Below are 21,011 nucleotides of genomic sequence, written 5' to 3' on the forward strand. Positions count from 1 at the left end.
CGATCCAAGAGTGATAAATCTAAGGTTTCTGAAAAGAGCTGAGGATAGCAGGAGGGCAAAGAGACAGCTAGGGATGAACAGCACGCACAATGTGGCTTGTAGTAAAAACAAACGTCTTCTCACAGACAAAACTGTCAACTGCACATGTAAGTCTCTACCAGAGATTTTACCAAGCCTTTCTACATGTTAAAATGGTTGTCACCAAGGACCTTCAGGCTCAAAGCCTGACACCCTCTAACATCAGCAGCCCCTGAACTGGGCTTGCCATGTATTTTCCAAGACGTAAGAGAAAGCACAAACTTTGAAGGTCTTTGCAATAACGTCTGTCCCTTGAGTAATATGGGAAAGCACGTACCCTTTTGTCGTGAAAGAGAGTGCTCCTCTGGAAACACGACTCTGGGATGCTCTGTCACACCCCTCCACCAAGATTGGACAAGCGCAGCAAAACCACCACGTATGGTCAGGAACTTCCAGCCGTGGAAGCTGCGGAACCAGACCACAGATACTCCAAGTGACACCTCTAGAAGAGTTCCACTGCACCTTTCAGATATGTGTTTTCCAACAATTTATCTGTTAGTCTTCCCTCAGTTCCTGAAAACATCTGGTCTTCAGGTCAAAAATCTTACTGCAGGAGCCTACCCCAGAGAAGCTGGCAATGAAAAGGACGGTGCTAGATCACACTTTTGGCCTTCCACATTAGTGCAGTGCACACACCTATTATTTATGCCCATATAATCTTTTTCCCCAAGGACTTCACATTTGTTCTTTTCCAGAGCCTGAGAGTTGCACAGTTGGATCCCCATCACAGGGAATCAGCTTCCAAACACCCCTAACAAGAGGTGTGATGTGTTGGGAAGGTCATCACACTTCAGCTGTTCTTTGGCAGAATAAGAGACCAACTGCAAAACTGAAGAGCTCCCAGGGGACAAACTGGCAGCTGCTGCCACTTTTGTTTTAGGTTACAGGAATTTCAGCATGAACACACCTGATCTGAGCTGTGCCTGCACATAATCTAACACAGATTCATGGAACCACTGAGATTGGAAAAGAGATTGAGAGACCACCTAGCACCAACCTCTGCTGAAAGCAACGTTAGTTCAGACTGAGTTGCTCAGGGCTTTATCCAGTTGGGTCCTGGAAAACTTGCAAGAATAGAGAATCTCAAATTTGAAGTGATAGCCTAGTCCTACCTACGTGGCTTTCTAGACTGAAACACTGTCTTTTACCTCACATGTATTGAGGGGGCGAGACAAGGTTAAATTGTGTCAAATGGTTTAACAGGTCACTGCAAGAAAGAGAAAAGCATTCAAATATTTCCCTGAAGTACTGTTTGTTATATCACATAAACTTGCATTCAGGTAAACTTGTCTACATCAGAAGTCAAGTCACAGCCAGCAGCTCAAAGCAGAATTAAAACCAGGTTACAACTTAAGGATGGTGGGAAAATGGAAGAATAAACTGTAGGTCTCAAAAAAGTACAGCACAGAGACACAAAATTTTAACCAGAAAAACACATCAGATGTTTATGCATGTTAGGTGTTTATTTTTCATCAAGTACACGTGCCCAGATCGTGACAGGATGTTTGAACTCTGCACATCAGGTCTTTTACCCACTGTTTATATGAATGTCATTCACTATCAGGCCTCTGTGAAAGATAAACAGATCGAAGAGAGATGGAGACATATCAGAGTTTTGCATTGCTTCCGCCTCTGACTCTGCTCTTGGTGCTGTAAGAAACGAAACCTCTTGACCAGAAGAATGTCAGAAAAAACAGGGAAGGGAGAAAAAGAATTGGTCACAAACCAGGAGGCAGAGAACAGTGCAACCAAAGGCATCTACCAAAATGCTTAGAGATGGGCATTCTTGAGACCATGAGACACCCAGGGCAATTTTTCTGAAGATGACAGACATGAAGCAGCTGAAACCAAGACAAAAAGACATGCTCCGCTTCCCTAGCAGGCCATAGTCAACATGTTTGCCAGAGACTTGCTGGGGGGCTGCGGGACTGCCAGATCCTTGCTGACATTCAGGTTATTTGGCTTCTTTCATGCTCCAACAGCTCCAAAGTCTCAGAAGACATGAAGCCAAGCAGTAGGTTTGGACCTACACACAGTGTAGGAAGAGGGGCTTAAAAGCTAATCAAAGCTATCAACCAGAAGTGCCTGTATAGTTTTGCTGCCCCCCATTCCTACCACCCTCTTCACCACAAACCTTCACACCAATTTGAGAAACACCTACGAAAAGACCTTAAGCAGCCACTGCTATCTCAGGCTAGCTGGAACGCCCAGGAAAGACTCTGAAATCTTCAAGACTTCTGTGTTAAGTGATACATATCATTAAAGCAGATCCACAAATCCCTTCCAGCAAGATCCTGTACTGCTTCATTCAACACGCAACTGCTTCGGATTATTCCTTGATACAGTACACCATGGTCAAATTGACAGAAAACATGGGCACGACCTCTAAGCCAGAAGTATTTTTTTGTGGAGCCATCCTTACCCTGTTTTTGCAGTGGGTTATCCTTTCATGCAGTTATAACTAAAAGACAATATCCAAAAGCATTCAGTGGTCTGTGCTCGTGTGTCACCTCCCCCAGATGTCTTCCCTTCTTTTTCCTTCTCTGCAGGGATCCCAGAGTTTACTGTGATGTGAGGAGAGGTTTAGAGACTATCATACAGGCGTTAGAGTATGTCCTACAAATAAGAAGTTAAATCCCTGTAATTTGGGGAAAAAAATGCCCTAATTCTGCTAGAGATCACCAAGGTCACTGGTGCAGCTGTACCGTGTAGCGGTTTGCTCTGGGCCCTCCGCTGCAGTCTGTGGGCACACCCATCCCACTGAAGTTAGCCACGGGCTGTTAGAAGAGTAGGTTTAGGGCTACTGCTTCTGACAACGTCATTCATGCGATACCATCTTTCCCTTCCAAAAGTACTTAGAATAATGGTTCAACCTACGTACCCAGCACAGAGTGGAAAACTAAGAGCAAAAGGGTATTTGCAGTGTTCATTTCTATGTTCAAGCTTTTAGAGCACAAACTACTATCTGGATTTTTATCGAAAGGTCACTCACACCAACTAGAGATTAAGATGAACAAAAGGCAGCTGGTTAGGGGAACTCTCCCTTTACACACTGTTACACTGTCTGATTGAAATAACTATTAAAAGGACAGCAGGATTATGCACAAAACCCCAACAACCCCAAAACTCCAGTGTTACTACCAAATAGCTCACATACCCAAACTCCAAAAGAAAGTGGCAAGTGACAAAACAACAGCATTTAGTAACAAAACATGGCCTTTAAGCCTATGAGAAACAGCAACTCGCTGGCTGTACCAAAGAGCTCTGTTAATGAAAACAGTAAGTGGAACAAAGGGAGAGAGAAGCAGCAAGGATGGGGTAAAGGTACAGTCCTCTGCAGAGGACAGCTGATAAATTTACCATTCAAGTATCTGCAGACTCAGAGTGGAAAGGCCCCTTCCGTGCATTCGGAGCACTATCATGCATTTCCCTTGAGGCCACGATACCATCAAAGCCCAGTGTGCTTCCTGTGTGGCACACTGTCCCTTGGCTGAAGTGTTGTCTTTTAAAAAGACAAAACCATGCAATTTACGTATTTTCATGTGAATCATCCCTAACCCCATGTGTTTGAGGTGCAATGTAATACTGTTGCACCATGGGGACACAGGCACACACACCCCTACTTTGTGAGCAGCCAGAGCATCAAGGCATCAACTGAGCAGTCACGTTTTCTGCACAATAAAGCTGTAGGACAGCATAGGTTTGAGCTTCCTTGGGGTGGGGGTGAGAGGGTGGTTAACTGTTGCTTAAAGCATTAATCCATGGGAATAGCCGAAAGAGTGGACACTATAACAGATTATTGTCCCCATTGTCTTTGTGAGTGGTAATTTACCCAGGCAGTCCCTGAGGTTTTAGAATGAAGATTTTTCAGATGTGCACACCCCTGGTCAGTCTCTGGGGCCCACACCAGCACCATGGATTATTCCCCATTCCTACCAGCACCCCCAGATGAGCCCCAATCCTCACTTAATGTGTTGCACTCAGTGTGTTTCCCACATGGCCCTGAAAGGCAACCTTGTGCTGCTACTCCTTGGTACAACAGCTGCAGGGCAGGAGTAGCGAGTCCTAGTTTCAAGCTTTTTGTTTGAGTCTCATCATTTCCCATCACGAGCTGGGTGGGGGGAGATAAAGCCGTCAGTCTGTCTGCAGAACAGGCTGGCTCTGTTTGCCCCGTGCCCCAGCGAACAGAGGTTGTCGACTTTTAATGGAGCACTCAGGTTTCCACCGATGCCAGCTGCAGATAGAACGGCCCAGTGGCAAACAAATTCAGGTCCCCGGGGGCTGCTCAGATTCTCCTCTTATTTGTTAGTTTACCTGTAAAATACAGTTGGGCTAATTCCTGCTTGCGTGGTTGCAAAGATACGTTCCCCTCCTCTTTTGAGTTAGCAGGGGAGAAAAACGAGCAAGTGCAGCAAGGCTCGTGGAGTAAGAGAGCATTTCCCATGGCTTAGGCAATAGCAAACGTTTTCTGCTGGGGATTGTTTGCCTAACACCCTGAACAGAGGTGAAGTTGTGCAGCACTTTATAATAACTAAGACCCTTTCGTTACACACAAAGGTGCAGGAGGCGTCCTAATATCTACATGTTCAGATGGGCTTAAATCCAACAGCTCCTCACAACATCAGCTGTTGAATTTATTATATGCTTCTTACAAGGCCAAGAAAGGAGAAGGAATTATCAGCAAATGTCTTATTTGATTTTTAAATATTAACAAAGGCATTTTAATCACACCTGAAAGCATTGTGTTACTGAAATGGACCTGCAATACTCACCTGCAATTCAAATCTCCACTTATTTCACACATGAAAACGAGCCTGCATGTCTCCTCAGAACCTTTCTAGGATTCACCCTTGTCAAGAAACTGTTTAGCTGCAAAATTTGCTGCTTCTTAGCCCCGAAAGACATACATGCTGGGATTTAGACACGAGCCACAGGAGAGAAATGCTGCAGTGCTGAAACAGGATTCAGTCAGGGTTTGGATGCGTGGCACCTGAGCGTTTGATGACAGCTCGTACTCAGGGCTGTGACTACAGCATACTTTGACAAGAAAGCCAAGGCTGTGAAGACAGAGTCTTGCAGGTCAAGATTAAAATGCACCTACAGAACCAGGAAAACTTGCATTCACCTGCGTACAGCATATTTTACAAAGTAGTCCATGTTCCTGAGCTTCCTCTCGCACATTAAAGAAATCTGACTTTGCTCAGAAAAATGAATCCTAGTAAAAACCAAAAATAAACACCTGCCTTGTGGACAGCAGGCTCCACACGGGTCCAGTTTTGCAGCTGAAGCCAAATGAAAGCAGAGTGAAAAAGTCAAAAAAAAGTTACCTAGAACAGAGGTGTACATAGCTTGATTTAGAAAAAACTTTAGACAGTTTTCTGTGTAGGTACAGAATGGAAAATGAAAGCCCATATAACAGACCTATAAGTGGCATTGTGATACTCAGCTCCAACATTAAACTTAAGGCAATAAACTCCTGATTCCACAAAGCACGCAGACGGGGAAGCATAAAATTAGGAAGATAGGCAGCCTGAGACACACACAAAGTTAAAATCCTGCTTTATTCAGTCAGTACTCGTGAGGCCTTAGAGAACTGCCTACTGGAGACAAATGCACTTAAGGAAAGACACTGACCGTTTGGAGAAACTCAGGAAGACAGAAACAACTCCAGATTTAGGAAACAGCCCCCAAGGGCGAGAGACTGTACAAACTAAGAACATTTAGTCCACAGGAAAGAAGACTGAGCATGGATGTGATCATTCTTCAAGCACATAAAAGAGCACTGCAAGGAGAAAAGGAATAGTCTTGTTCTCTGCACCACAGTGGATTAAAAAAAAAAAAAAAAGGCTTACACTGTAACACAAAAGATTCCAATAAGAAACTGGGAAGAAAGAACCTGTTCCCTCTCTCTCCCAAACAACCCTAATGATAGTGATAGTGAAGTCCTGTGACAGCTAGTGACAAAAATCTCTAAAAACAAGTCAGCTGGACACCTGAAAACAATATACACACAGCTGATCCTTCCTTTGGGTAGGGAGAGGGACAAGATGACCTTAGGATTCCCTTCGAGAAGCAATAGCCCCTGTCATTCTATATACATCTAACAGATGACAACTCCTTACTGAAAAGGCACAGAGATGCTTATCAGTGACAGATTCAGAAGAGAACTTGCTAACGGATAGGACAAAAGAGGGTTTGCTTTCTTAGTATCTTTATATTGATCCTAAACTGGACACGGTTGCTCCAAGACTGAGAAGTTCGAAAACAACAAGCGCTTCTCTTCTGAACACGGCTGCTAAATTCATGTGACAAAGCAAGCCAGAGGGTTCCAATGAGAAAAGAGATGTCAGGAACAGACTGGAAGCTCAATAAACACTACTTTCCATCTGAGCTGGTGCAATCTTAGAGTGAGACACTACCCCATCATGCACGTAACAGAGCTCCTTCTCTTAACACACAAACACCAGAACCTGGAACACGGCACTGCTGCACTCTAACTTGTGCTGCTGCTGACCACCCCTCCAAGAAAGGTTAAGTGAGGTCCTCCTGCCTCATACAGTGCACAGTCACCTACCTGGATTCAATATTTTGAGCTCAGAGTGACAGAAGCTCTGGTACTGCAGGCACAAACAGCTAGATTAGCCACAGAGAAAGACATGTAATTTGCAAGCCAGGAGCCACAGGCTGTTTACACCAGAACATCCCAGCCATAAACATTTAATTAAATCAGCCTTTTTTTCAATCATGGCATATTTTCTACATCACTGCTCATTTCTGACTTGTTGCAAAGCCTCTCCTGATGTTCCTTTTTTAAGGCAATGAAATGCCAGACTTGGCTGTTACTGCAACGGGCAGAAGCCAGGAGCAGCCAAGTGCAGAATGGTAATGCTGGCTTTGCTCAGCCACTCCACGAGGGCTGCCTGGGTCAGGACACACCATACCTGCAAAAGTCCTTCCAGCAAACACTCATTCCACAGCGCTTTCTGACAGTGCTGGCTTAAAGTTCAGATGAATAATGAAAACTTCAGTTTTACTAATTTAAAACAGAAGCTGCTTTCACAATCAGGTAAAGAACACAAGAACTTGTGTTGATGCCCAAGCCAATTTTGTGACCAACTTTGAACTAGAACTGCTCAGCAAAAAGAGGAGCAGCTCGATAGCATTCAGTAATTATCAACTGTTGATTCAGGTTATTCTACTACTGTATGGCAAAAAAACCCCAAACAAACCAGGAAAGTGCTTCTGAACTACATTAAGTACATTAAGACTCTTTCTTATTTAGCTTTTTTTTTTTTTTAAAGTAGCCAGGGTACCCTTACTCATTTCTATTGATTGGCATAAAAACTGCCAAGTCTACCAAGTAAGTGAACAATCAGCAGAAAATCACCGTTAAAACACTTTGCTGCACTACTGACATCGTTATTCACACACTAACAGAAATACACATCCTAACTGCAGTTAATTGCCAATGTTAACACTTTCTTTAAAACAGAAGTTAAAAATTCTCCTGGGAATTACAGACCAGTGTGAAATGTACTTCAATGCCAGGTAAAACCACAAGGCAACCATCAACACCAGGCTGCCTCATCATCCTGATAAATGTGATTTATTAAGCACCAAAAAAGCAAAGGAAAATTGGACATCTCCACTATACTGGAATTATCCACACACATTCATAAACCATTTGCTTACCAAAGACCTTCTGGAAAAAAAGCAAAGAAAGAAAAGGACAGAAGTAAAGTAAGAGTCTGGCTTTAACTGAATGAAAGATTAAGAGCGCTAAAAAACTCCATACTAACGTCAGTGTTGCTTAACTTTAATGACCTTCCAGAAAGGGAAGAACTGTAACTGGGTGAGATTTGCAAACAGTCCAAAGTTAATTTAGCTGGCAGGAAGAGGAGGAGGAACTTAAGTACCACCAAAGCTAGGCTGAAATTGAGTATTGACAAGTGAAAGGCAACCACAAAGAATGTATAAATTGAACTACACCGATACATTAACAGAAGCCTCCAAGATAAAAAGATTTGGGCATCACTGTGAACAGCTCAATAGAACACGGACCCTGCACAGCAGGGCTCTGGGGGATAGATGCTTAAGAAAGGGACAGATTACCGAAATTATTAAAATGCCACTGATCAATCTTCATTTTGAAGACCATATTGATTTAATAAAACCATTAGAAGCATGGATAGTTTTCTACACCAGCAGAGGTTGCAAAGATTTGCACTTCCAAAGACAGATGACATCTGATAAAGGTAAACTAACAGCAAGAGTGAAGGGGAATCATGACTTCTGTTCCAACAGAACACGAAATCAACTGAGAACAGCAAATTAAAACTGCAGTCTCATAATTAGCTTGTGGGTTAGAGTGCCACAAGATATCTTGGAAAATGCGTTTCAGCGATTTTTAAATGATTGGGTATTTGTCTGGAGAACAGAAAAACCCACACTTACACTAGACAGAACAAAAATACGAATCTTCAGGCTCAAAGGACACAAGATACCCACCAAGTGTGAGGAGTCTGGGGAAACAGCTCCTCTACAAGTAGGTTATTCCATAATTATCCATGGCAGAAGTTTTTGTACTTTCCAAGAGTGTGATGCTGGAAACACTAAATGTTAATGTTTTAGAATCTAGCCCTATCTTCCCACGGATCTGCTTTAAAGCAGGAGAGAAGAAAAATGAGGTAAGGAGCTTGAGCAACCAAAAATACATCAGCCCGCAAGGCTCCCTCACACCCAGCAACATGGTGTGTTACAGACAGCTGACATCAGCAGATCAAAGATGGTGGAAACTCTTCAGGCAGCTCTCTTCTACATTACTAGGCAGGACTGAAAATTGGAGCTGCAGAAGTGCCAACAGTAACTGATCTCCAAAGATAGGGACAGGGAATCCTCCCTGCACTGGCAGCATCACAACGGGAGCAAGCAGACAAAGGGGCAAGGCTGATCCAACGCCGTGGTGAAATAGTCCAACAATTCACCTGTTTGTTATGCAGGTTTGAGACTTTGTCTCTTCACATGATTATGACCAGTTAATCTGTCGATCTCCCCTAAACTCAGGTCCCTCGAACAGACAAGCTCTGATCAGGAAGGCGAATGCTACCTTGAAGAACATTTTCTGATGATCCAACTCAAGAAGCAAAATACACCTGCAGGCAGAAGGGTGCGAGCTAATCCCTGGCTACAGCCCTACAGAGACAGCTGATCCTTCTGCAATTCCAAACTGCCAGTCAAAGCTTTAACATCTTAATACACAGCATGCTCTAATTAAAATTTCTAATTAAGGGGGGAAAAAACCACTAACCAGCAAAACTAATGTTGCAAATTAGCAAGCCTTATGTACAAATTGAAGGTGGTCTTTGTTGCTCTTCCATAAATCACATTAATGTTAGTATTTAAGCAAATAATTCTGGACAAAGTTACCATGAGTTCACGCGTGCTCATTTGAGTAGTGGGAGACAAATAACATTTCCCAGACAAGCCTCCTTTGTTAAGCTGCATGGCACACAACAGACAATCCATCTTCTCATCTACCTTTGGAAGACAGAACAAATCAAAACCGTTCAAGGAACAAATAGACAAATTCTGTCTGCATTGCCTCAGTGAAAGGTAAAGTTCTCTCGGACTTTCTCTTACTTTTGTCCCAGGAAAGAAAGGAAGTGTTCTGAGGAGTCTGGACTACCTACCCTCAAGGCTAGTACCAGCAGCCTCAGCAGTGGCCTTCACAGGGCAGGCGAGTGAAATGTGGGAAGCCAAGCAGCAGGAGCTACAGTCTGAAGATTCAGCTCCACCCCTGCAACACTCCACACGTGACAGTGGACAACTCAAACATCCTTCCAATTCTGTACCCATCAACCAGGCATGGATTTACTGCAACAAACACATCAGTGAGAGTGAATTGTACATAATGCTTTTGAAATACATCATACACTGAGGGCAAGAATTGTCAAATACTGTCAGCGCTTTGAACCAATAAATCACGGTGCTTTGCAGAGAGCTTTCCTCAACACTGATCTTACAACAACTTCAACTTTAAAAGAAGTTATGTTAAAAAACTGTGATGCTTAAACCTTTATACACCTGTTCCAACAGAATTAAATTACTAAATAAACGTGCACTCAGATACTGTTATTACAGCAGTTCTAGGCCTCTACAAATACATCTCAGCCTAAACCCACGCCTCTTGTCCAGTTGCATTTTCCCGACAGCTCTATTTTCATTCCAAACTGGCAAACATCTTCACTTTTCCACTGTTCTAAACCCAGATGACCCCCTGAAACTGCCCAGCCATGTCATGCTTTGCCAGATGGCAAACAAGATCTACAACTCAGAATAGATGGAGACAAAATTGTCCGCTTAGTGGGGTTGTAAGCACAGATCAGTCTTTGGAGTTAAAAACAAAACAGAACACCCCACGCTGGGGTATAAAGGGATTTGAATTTCTCTCCAAACAAAATGCTTCTCTTCCAAGAGCTCCCCAACTATGGTTTTAAGAAGGTAAGATGACATAACATCATTCCTTCCTTTTCCCTTCTACATTAACAATTGAAACCTACCTTAGTGCATATAAAAACCAAAACACATCTCATGCACTCTCACACTCGAGCTACGCGACTTTCTGCCCTCATGCCAAAACGCCCCGTTTATGCCATCCCACCTTTCCCTTCAGCTCCAACAGGGTACATTCGGCAAGGAAATCAGCCAACAGCCTGACACCTCTCACCCTTCTTGTATCTTAAGACGCAAAATAAAGAAAAAAGCTTCCCAGTGAGACCTCCCGATTAGGCCAACATTGCAAATCTTTTCCATAGGTATGATACTCTACAATAATCTTTGCCAAGAAGCACCTGAGGAGGAGACTTAACACAGGTTTTGATACACTGAGCAACACTCAATGGAACTCAATTACGATCTCACTCTTAAAACGATGTCCTACACAGAACATCGATGCTCTCTCCAGATCCCAAGGTATGAAGAAAATCAGTTGAAGAAAACAGAATCATGCTTGCTTACCCTCCTGCATGAGCTGCATGCTGCTTTCGGTGCACGTGCACTCCCTGTGCAAAAACCACTTCTGAAGGTAAGTCTCCCCCTAAGCCATGCGTACACTACAGGACACTCGAGCACCCTCTCCCTCCTTGCCCAATACCTCAGCCCAAGGGTTTAAACGCACAGACAGGACCAACCCTCAGCTTCTTACACTACAAAGAACACACAAGTCACTCTACATGGCAGGGAATTCCAGAAGGACCAGACAAAACCAAGTCAGTGGGTAACAGAGCCAAACAAGCTTCAAAATAAATACAAATTAGTGCATGTCGTCAAAAATTACACAACGCTAAGCTTAGAATTGGCAGTTACAACTCAGGAAAGAGATTCTGGAGTAATCACTCGATTCTCTATGATTATTGGCTCAGCATGTGGCGACAACAAAGAAGTCAATCACCAGAAAGGACATTGTTGGCAAGACAGAAATCATCCCTATGCTACAATATAAAAATGGATATTTCATATGTTCTGCAGCAATAAGAAAGGATGGGAAATTACGGAATACATGCAGGCAACAAAAACATCTTGGATGCCTAATTTTTTTGAGGGAGTAATTTTGGTTATTTCCGATTCCTGCACAGTAAGCAACTTTTCTTTCTTTCACCTATTATCTCTAGATGCCCTGTTTCCATCTCTAATGTCCTCACAGACAGTATAACCCACATTCTGCAGAAAAGAATCACATACACATTAATGCAGGCAGGCACCAATGTAGATATTTCAGTAACTTGACAGTGTCCAGAAGAGCTTCTGAAAGACCTTTATCTTTCCAGGTAATAAAACAGTATTCTCACAGAGGGTGCAGAGTTCAACACAGCTTTGGTTGAAGTGAAGCTTAAGAAAACTAGACGATGGATTGCTTACTTTAGCAAAACCGAAGAAATTTGGGCAAAACCACTGTGTGAGGTCTAAGTTTCAGCTTGTCCTTATGGAATGCTGTTTGGGGAATGAATTCACCATGAGGGCATGGATTACTCCTAACTGTCAGACTGAAGTTATAGGCACTAAAATATCAGTTTTCACAGAAAATAGTATAAAAGAACTGGTTCCTACACGTCTGAATAGGGGCCATATACAGCCTAATAAAAGTAATTTTGCGGTCCAAGAAGGATGGAGTCTCTCTGATTGACATGAATGAGGCCCTTGAGAAATCTAAGCGCATGATCAACCAAAACACAAAAAGACTGCATGACTTCCAATCAAAGGAGAAGAAACTGATCTAAACAGAACCTTCTAGAGCTAATGAACAGCCTAGATTTCTTACAGGATCATAAGTAACCAGATCAGTTTAGCCAAAATGCCAACAGAGTGGTGCTAGCAGGCACCTCAGTCACTACCAGGGTTGTCAGTTTAGCAGCTCTTAATCCAGGCCTCAGATTACCTTTCGGTTAAGAAACGTGAACTCGACCAGGCAGGAGTGGCAAGGACTCAACAGTCAGAGACATCAGGTGTTAGGAATGAGTATTGTAGGGGAGGGTAGGCCTGAGATTTACCAAAGATCTTGCAGGGTGTTTCTGTTCGATGAGTTCCTTTCACAGCCGATCTTGTGCATGAGCTCTAAAAAGAAAATAATTAGACAGGATTCCCTCTCCTGTCATTTATTAGGAAAAGCATGCAAATGCGTATCAGAACCGTGTGGCTCTGAGACAAAGAGGTGCCTCAGAGCATTCACCTCTGACAAACAACAGTCACCTTGAAGGGGGGGAAAAGAAGATATGAGTCTTGCAGACTGATTGTACCATCTAGGAAAAGCATGCATATCAGACACAAATAGAAATAAAGAACTGTAATACTTACTGAGGAATGGAAAACCTATTCTATCCTAAACTCTTAAGTCCACTAACAACTGGACCTAAAGAGAGTGCTGCACGCACAGCAACAGATGTGGGAAAGACTCTATATTCAAGCATTGACAATGGGAAATAATCAGACTCCACTGTACTTTCTCCTCTTACATATTGTCTGCAGTGGAGCTCCAACTGTATCGAATGATATTTTTAACCTATTTTTGCACAGAATTTGTGGGGAATCCCAGAAGACTACTCCCCTTTCTCCAATATCTTGCTTAAACACAACCTCCCCTAGCCCTTGAATTCCTTCTGGATGCCCATCATCCGGCAAGACTGGCCTCACCACAGACTGAAGTCATACAGTTCTCTCCCTTCTCCCAGGCTTGGCAGGTTAGGTCCCTTTGCTAGGCTCTATCTTAGAATTATTCTATTTATATCATCCGTAGGTTCATGTGTTTGTAAATAAAGAGCTTTCCAGCTCACTGCAGATATTAAACTAAAAGGAAAACACAAAGAGTTTTTGAAACTGCTAATAAAGTAGCATTCCTCTGCTGTCTTTCATCCTTCATTTCCCAAGATCCCAGAGCACTTTACACATGTAACTACAGAGCTGCTCTGCCAGCAGCGTGACACAGACAGTCCTGAGTGGAACATGGCTGCTCTAGGCCATGACTGCATCTTTCCAACTCCTCAGCACACTGGGCTCTCACTTTTGCTCTGCCACCCTGTGGCTGTTCACCTGCAGAGCTCCAACATGCCAGTGAAGTGCCTACTGCCCAGAAAGAGACGTCTTGTACATGCCAAGAACCCCGCCAGGGAGGATGGCTCATTTTCCCACAGTCAGGTACTTGCAACCAATTAACACAATTGGTAGGATTTGAGGAAAAGAGCTATTTTCAACTGAGCCAGAAACCCACCCAGAAAGGACACTGGTACTTCAGGGTTTGGTCAAGAGATCGGAGTTAGCAGTTCTGCCCCAGTCATGAAATGCACTGCAGCTTTTAACAGAGACTATTCTTTAGGAGATGGGTCACAAGCCTGATTCAAAATCTTCATGACCAATGCGAGAGCACACCCCATTTTTAGGTGGGGAGATTTAGTTCTGATTCCAAGCAAAGGTTGCCACCTACTGAATCCCTGCTACCATGACTGCATGCTCTGACCCCCACAGCTCACGACCTCTGGCAGGGTCACAAGCCAGGCTGGAGTCCCAAAATAAGTTCCAAGGAAAAGCAGAAAACAGGCTTGTAAAAACAAAGCTTTTCTCACTGCTACTCTCCCCACAACCCAAAGATGTATTACTCACTGAACATCTGCACAGCCATAGTAATTTCTAGTTTTGCAACACTGACAACCTTAGAAGTATTAAAAGAATCTCCTTACATCTTTATTCCACTTTGGATTCATTATAATACAGCCTGACAATATATGCTAGTACAGTACATTCTGCAACATTTAACCCCTGTTCCCAGTTGCCATTCTTAACTTCACGGCTTAATGACACGGAGTCAGTAGATCACAATATGACCCTGTTAATATTTTTTTAATGCCATTTTTACAAATTACAGCATAATGCACTGATTACGAGGATGAAAGGAAAGTCTCTACGTCTGTCTGGAAACCAAATAAAAGAATGTTTGAACATCTGTTCATCCTACAAATGTCTTTAAAAGCTTTGATTTTCCCATAATCATTTTGTTCCACCATTTCACCCTTTTTCAAATGTGTATCCAACAGCCTCAGGACAGCAGCCAGAGATCTGCGGTAATAGCACATTATAATCAAAGTTCTTGGGCACACTTCAGTTCTCCTTTTGGAATTAAAAATGGGGAAAAACAAAAAACCAAACCCCAGTCTTCAGCAGATACCTCTCCAGCTGCCTGTCCTACACAAACCTCTGCTAGGGGAGCAAAATGCAAGGATGAGGCTCTGCGACAGGGGCTTTCCACAGACGATTACAAAGGACGAGGACAGGGTACAGTGGCAGGTGAAGGGACTTGCCCGGAGCACAGCACACATACCTCCGCACAGCCTGCTCCTCCGGGCCCAGGAGTAGCTGTCCAGAGACTCTGCCCAAGTCAGAGCCTCAGTGCCTGAAGGCAGGCAGTTCCTCCCCACACACAGGAGCTGGTGTAAGCTGCAGGACAAGAGCCCTCCCCACCACGCTGGGCTCCCCACACCTGGCCAGCACCCACATTTACATCTCCTCCTCGAGAGGCAAGAGCAGAGTCAGAAGGAGAAACAATGAGCAAAGATGGGAAACAGGAGCACTGAGGAGGGTAGGTTTTGGGACTGAGAGGGTGGAAGAAAGGTGCTGAGTTAGTATGTTAGTCTGGAAATGAGACAGAAGATGGGTGGGAAAGATTTTAAGAAGTGTATTACAGGAAACTGGATGAGAAAGAGATGGGGGTCCAACTCTGGAAGCTGTTGCTGCTCCCTCCCTTGGAGTACACCCCAAGCAAATAAACTGTGGGACCCTCAGCACTAGAAGACCTTTCAGCCAAGCAGAGGGCTGCACAACTAAGTATTCCGGACTAATGACTTCAAATGGATCGAGTCCAGTCCCATAACAACTGACTCGCTGATCCTGCTATGGGCAATCCATAGGGTAGAGAGGAAAACATTAATCATAGTGCTTTGTAAAAATACATACCACCATTTACACTGACAGCCTCCTCTCCAGAGCTATTCAAAAATGCCTTAGAAATGAGAAAGACAAAAACCTCTAAGTGCAAGGCTGACAACTCTGGAAGAGCCAACAACATCCTGCAGCAGGACATCTCTCCTGATGATCACCCTCTTCTTTCCAAAACTCCAAGCACAGTCAGCAGAATTTAGTCACCCATTTAAAATCTGGCAAAGACATTAGAACTATACAAAGAAAAATGTAAGTTCCTTAATAATTCACTTCTGGTTTTTTGTGTGGGTTTTTTTGTTTTTTTTTGTTTTTTTTTTTTTTAATACCAATAATTGTTAGACTAACCTGGGATGGTAATAACAGCATGCCTTCTATGTCATCTGTTTCTCTAGTTTCCATCGCAGCAGTATCTTAAGCAGAGGTAACAGTGAAGGGTACAAAACAGGATTTGATAAAGGCTTAAAAGAAAGATAACATCATAAATATTCCTTGCAAAGACTGCCTTTGGGGGTGTCTGGGAAGAGGAAAGAAATGGGGAAGGAGAGGTGACAGGGGTGTGAAATGCATTTTTTTTCATTATAGAAGGATACAATTTCCAGCAAGGCTGGCAGCACAAGTCACATTAAGCCACAGCTGAAGTTGCCTGCCTAATTCCTCTGGGATCACACTGAAAGCATACCCCATAATCTTAAGGGATGTGCTAAAGCTTTGCTGGGACTCACTCAGCAGAAACTGTTTGGGATTATTCCACAAAGCACTAATTCTGTTCTGATTTAAAGGGGCACCATCAACCTGGTTTAAACACCAGACTTGGCCTGTCTCACAACTGTCCAGCTGTAAATAACCTCTCAGTAGCTGGTATTTTTGCCATCTGTATCCACTTTGGTTACCTGGAAATTAAGAGGAAAAGAAAGACTGAAAAAGCCAGGATCATGTTAGCATGATGGACTCAAGCCCATCAATGCGTATTTGATTAGTAACACTGAGTGTTATTAATAATATAATTATGATTAATAAGAATGAGTGTAGCAATCTATTACAGTTATTTGCTTTCACGTGCAACTAATGCACTTACATGTGGCCATCTTCTATGGCTGGCTTCTGCAAACACATCGTTGGCTGCTATTTAACATCAACAAGCAGAAGTACTCTTTTTGTTCAAAAGGCAGCAACTAACACTTTCCATCCTGCCAAGCCTGAGTTCAATTTCTGTTCCGGACTGCAGCTTTCGTACCTGTAGAATTATTGTTAGTTTTCATGCTAAGGTGTCCTATGCTTTGTAAATAACAAAGAAAGGATATTACCAGGGCTTTCCTTTTTATGAACCTAGGACATGAAACAGAGGAAGAACTAAAGCAGCCATGAAATCCCTATTAAACAACTAATGCTTTCTAAAGCATCTTGGAGATATTCATTTTACAAGGCTTATGCTGCAATCTTCTATCATTATTTTAATGAAATAAAGCCCTTGACTATTTCCAGAGGCAACTTTTTCTTTCACAAAGACATTTTGGTTACCAAAAAAGAAAATAATTCTGCAGTAGGATTCACCACAAGAGGCAGGAAATTCAGAAAAGCTATATAAAATGTCACTGACAATAGGTTCTGAACCTTTGGAACAGCAAACAGAACAATTAAGACTCTCAGTTACACGCATCATTATGTTTAATATGAAAAACATTTCTAGATATAAATCCTATTTATAAAAAAGATCCATACCATCTCTCAGATAGCATCTTACATGGTTGCAGCTGAAGGAATGTGAAACATCCATTTTAGGTTTCACCTATTATATGCTGTGCTTTCTGTCCCCCGCTTTGCTCGGGGAGGTAAACCTAGACTAATCAGCTTCACTTTGTGGGTCACATGAAATTCACATCTTGACTAGATTTAGATTAATATTGGTGGCAAACTTCTAAATCAAGAGAAACTTCAAAACAATTCTTCAGAAAAACACTGCTATTAGAATGCACACCCGAATGTGCTCATCTGGCAGGTGACGCTCTCTGAGAGGCTGTAATGATTCACACTACAAAGATGACAAAATAAGCAGATTCTAACAGAACGAAACCAGATTGCAGAGATTTTTGGAAGGGGGCACAGAGTCAGCAGGAGCTTCCAGGCTTTGTTTGTGAGGAAGGAACAGGTCTAATGTGTTCAGACAAGAAACACATTCCACTCGAATTCATTTCAGAGTCTGGTTTTCAGGTGAGATCAGAGGCCTTCTCTTGCTTTCTCAGGATTGAATCATTTTCTTCTGCATGTCAAAGACATATCTTTTAAAGAGAAGAGAGATGGTAACAGGTTGGGCTGAATCATTCTTGCTGCTTTCGTCCTCTTTGGCTGTATCCCCCTTCCCTGCCTTAGATTTCTTCTTGGAGGCAACATTAAGCAGCATCTTGGTATCTGGCTTCAGCCCATCTGTAAAAAACAAGAACATGTGTGACAAACACCCTCAACATCACATTTCAGCGTAACAGGAAAAAACAAACAGGCAAGTTTACTTCTGAAAACAACCAAAGAAAATAAGAAAGTAACTCAGATGAATTAGGAAAGTCACATTTCTGCATCACACTTCTGGAATATGGCAACTCACCTGAAAAAATAAGAGAAGCCTTCAAACACAGTTCACAAAAGTGATACCCCAAATCCAGTGCAGTATCCTGGCTGTATCCTTCTACAGCTTTTACGGTATTAGATACAGGCAAAAATCTAAACAAGTCAGATCAACTTGCTAGGTCTAAGCCTTTTAGCTCAGCAGACCTATTATTTACACACATCTCCCAAAGTTTTTTTTTTTTTTTCATCATTAGGACTATTTATTAACATATAAGTCATGAATCAAAAACAACAACTGGTAAAATAGTAAAATTATAGAGTCCTAAGGGCAGAAGATTCTTGAACATCTTTAGTCTATTTCCCAGACCTGACAGAAGCACACTGCTTAGGTTTTAACAAATTATACAGCTCTCTGTGTGTTTGGGGTTTTTTTTGGCTAAAACACAGTATTTGTTAAGGGTTTCCACTGTCACTTTTTAGGGGAACTAGAATTAACCTGTATAGGATTCTGGGGATCTAACTTAAGTCTTTCTCCAGACATTTGTGCCCAACAAAAATATTTGTCCTGTTCTTCCTAAATGGCTAGGGTTTATTACACTTTTATTTTTTCTTTTAACTTGACACATTGGTGACATTGTAGATAAGAAATGCAAGATAGCAAAGTCCAGAGAAACGCTGTAAAACAAGAGAGATGCGGCTCCTAAGAGACCACTCCTGAAGAATTGCTTTCTTAAAGCAGAAGACAGCAAAATCCTTAGAAGCTTATTCTGCACCACCTGAATACACTGCAATGTGGTTCTTGGGCACGTGGCCAAATTCAGTTCAGGTATTTTTAACCTGTGGTGTCACATAACCTTATCTCAAACACTTAATCAGCTTCTCTCCACTCATATTGAAATTCAGATGTGGATTCTCATATCACAGCCTGACAAAAAGATTGAGATGCTTATGATTTCCTGGAGACAGGAGGTCTACAGGCACAGGTGATCTGCTCCGGCACAGACACACCGAGAGGCACTCACAGCTGATTGCGGGGACACGGCCACCGCACTGGAGCCGCCTCCCCATCTCGCTGGGGCAGGTAGTGAAGGGCTCCGCAAAGGGCAGGGAGGAAACGAGGAAGTGCTGAAGCAAGACCAGGAAACTGCCCATTTGCCATTTCATACAAGAGGTTGTAAACTGGCCCTAACGCCCCACAGCCCAGCCATGAGACAGAGGGGTCTTGCTTTTTTAAAAAAATGCAAGAGCACAAGAAAAAGAGAAAAACAACACATTATGTTTATAACTGCAGAACCTACAAATTACACTGAGGCTGCAGAAGTCCAGCATCAAGCAGGATCAACTTTGCATAGTTCTGCAAGATCTTGTATTTCTCAGCTGAGGCTGCAGCCATTTTCTCTTTTCAGATGGCAGAATACAAAAACAAAGTCACGATTATTTCATTGTGAAAATAATTGAGAGTGTTTTTCCTTGACGGGTGAGAAGTCTGATAATGACTATCTTCACATGTATAAGGTTCAATTAATCAAACTACATACTATGGTGTGGCCTGACCACATATTTATTACATGGTTTTATTACATTGTATAGTCATGTTCGATGCAGCTGTTTCAATTTAATTGGATGCTTTCATATAAATCCCATTAATATCATTAGCCTTACAATCACTCCATCTTCACTACAAAAAATAATTTATCATTACATGAAAAGCAACTTATTTCCTACTTGGAAAGCTCTGAGAGCATCTTGGGTGTTGCTAGAAAAAAAAAAAATAGCCAACAATCAAAAAAGAGGAAAACAAAATAAAACCAGCAAAAAGAGTGATCTCATGCAGTCCCACTCTCTACCTTTGCAGGATTTATTTTACATTGTATGTTTTCTACTGTTTTGACCAACCTAATTGTAAGTGTCCCTGAACAGGGTTTCCTACGCTTTTCTGGGAAGACCATTTATTTTTTGGACAAAGAAACATTTCGTTTTGCTTTCTAGCTGGTTTCCCTTTCTGGGTCTTATCACTATTACTAATGTTGCTGTTACTGGCACATTACTGTTTAAGAAAGATGTTTAACTAAATCCCTTCAGAAAGACACACTTTAAATTAATTAAAGCAAACAAATCCTAAAACACTTCTATTTATGTTAGCAGGCTTCGCGAGACTCTAATTTCCAAAAAATGCTAATTGGCGGAAAGGAGAGAGTAAGGGAGGAGATGTGGAATTAAAACTGCAGCCAGGATTTCCCCTCATATGAGAAGCAAGGCACCGGGGCTGCTCCCGATGCCCCCCGGGCAGGTCAGCCCCCCGCCCCGCAGCAACGCGCAGCCCCAGCCGCAAGCGGGGGAACTCCCAGGCACGAGGGCGAAACAACCGCCTTGGATAAACCGAGCTTCAGACACTGCCAGTGACATCAGCGAGCGCCCAACACATCTGAAACCTGGCACAGCAGTTCAGGTGTTCAAACAAAGAATGTCATGTTTGAAAAATTTCAAGAAAAAAGGCTACGTTGTATGTGGGACTGTACTGGAGAAAATGTATTTAAAACTGAGCAGTGTCACCTCCTCCACCCTATCGCTCACTTCCCTGTATGGAGGAGTAAAGATATACCTCACCTGCAGCCCTTAACACCTATTTGGACTCAAATAAGCTATTACAGGTAAGAAGTTTACAGAAGAAATGGAAGAACGTGGTAGTTCTTACCAGTGAAGTGACGGGCTGACAGCCAAAGGCAGCTCAGGTATTATTAAATTCACAAGGTATCTAAATTACCTAATCGGATCCCATGGCCCTCATTCTGCAAACAGATTAGGTGGCTGGCATCGTACCCTAACAAATGGCATTTTCTGTTTTTCTGCTCTGGTGCCAGGAGGTCTAAGGGCTGAAGAGGCTCTGTGATAGG

The 21,011-nt window shown here is 42.7% G+C and overlaps 1 protein-coding gene across 3 annotated transcripts in view; it reads right to left on the bottom strand.

Moving 5' to 3' along the window:
* Positions 1–17,205: 17,205 nt before the first annotated feature.
* The window catches only part of EEFSEC (eukaryotic elongation factor, selenocysteine-tRNA specific), a 131,566-nt gene continuing 127,760 nt past the window's right edge, over positions 17,206–21,011 (bottom strand). For all 3 annotated transcript variants that reach the window (XM_074836784.1, XM_074836783.1, XM_074836782.1), the window contains one exon: positions 17,206–17,979. In XM_074836784.1, coding sequence (XP_074692885.1) covers positions 17,795–17,979 — 185 coding nt within the window. In that variant the 3' untranslated portion in view covers positions 17,206–17,794. The remainder of the gene's footprint in view (positions 17,980–21,011) is intronic.

The sequence above is a fragment of the Strix aluco genome, chromosome 11 (genome assembly GCF_031877795.1).
Source record: "Strix aluco isolate bStrAlu1 chromosome 11, bStrAlu1.hap1, whole genome shotgun sequence".
In the NCBI taxonomy this organism is placed as follows: Eukaryota; Metazoa; Chordata; class Aves; order Strigiformes; family Strigidae; genus Strix; species Strix aluco.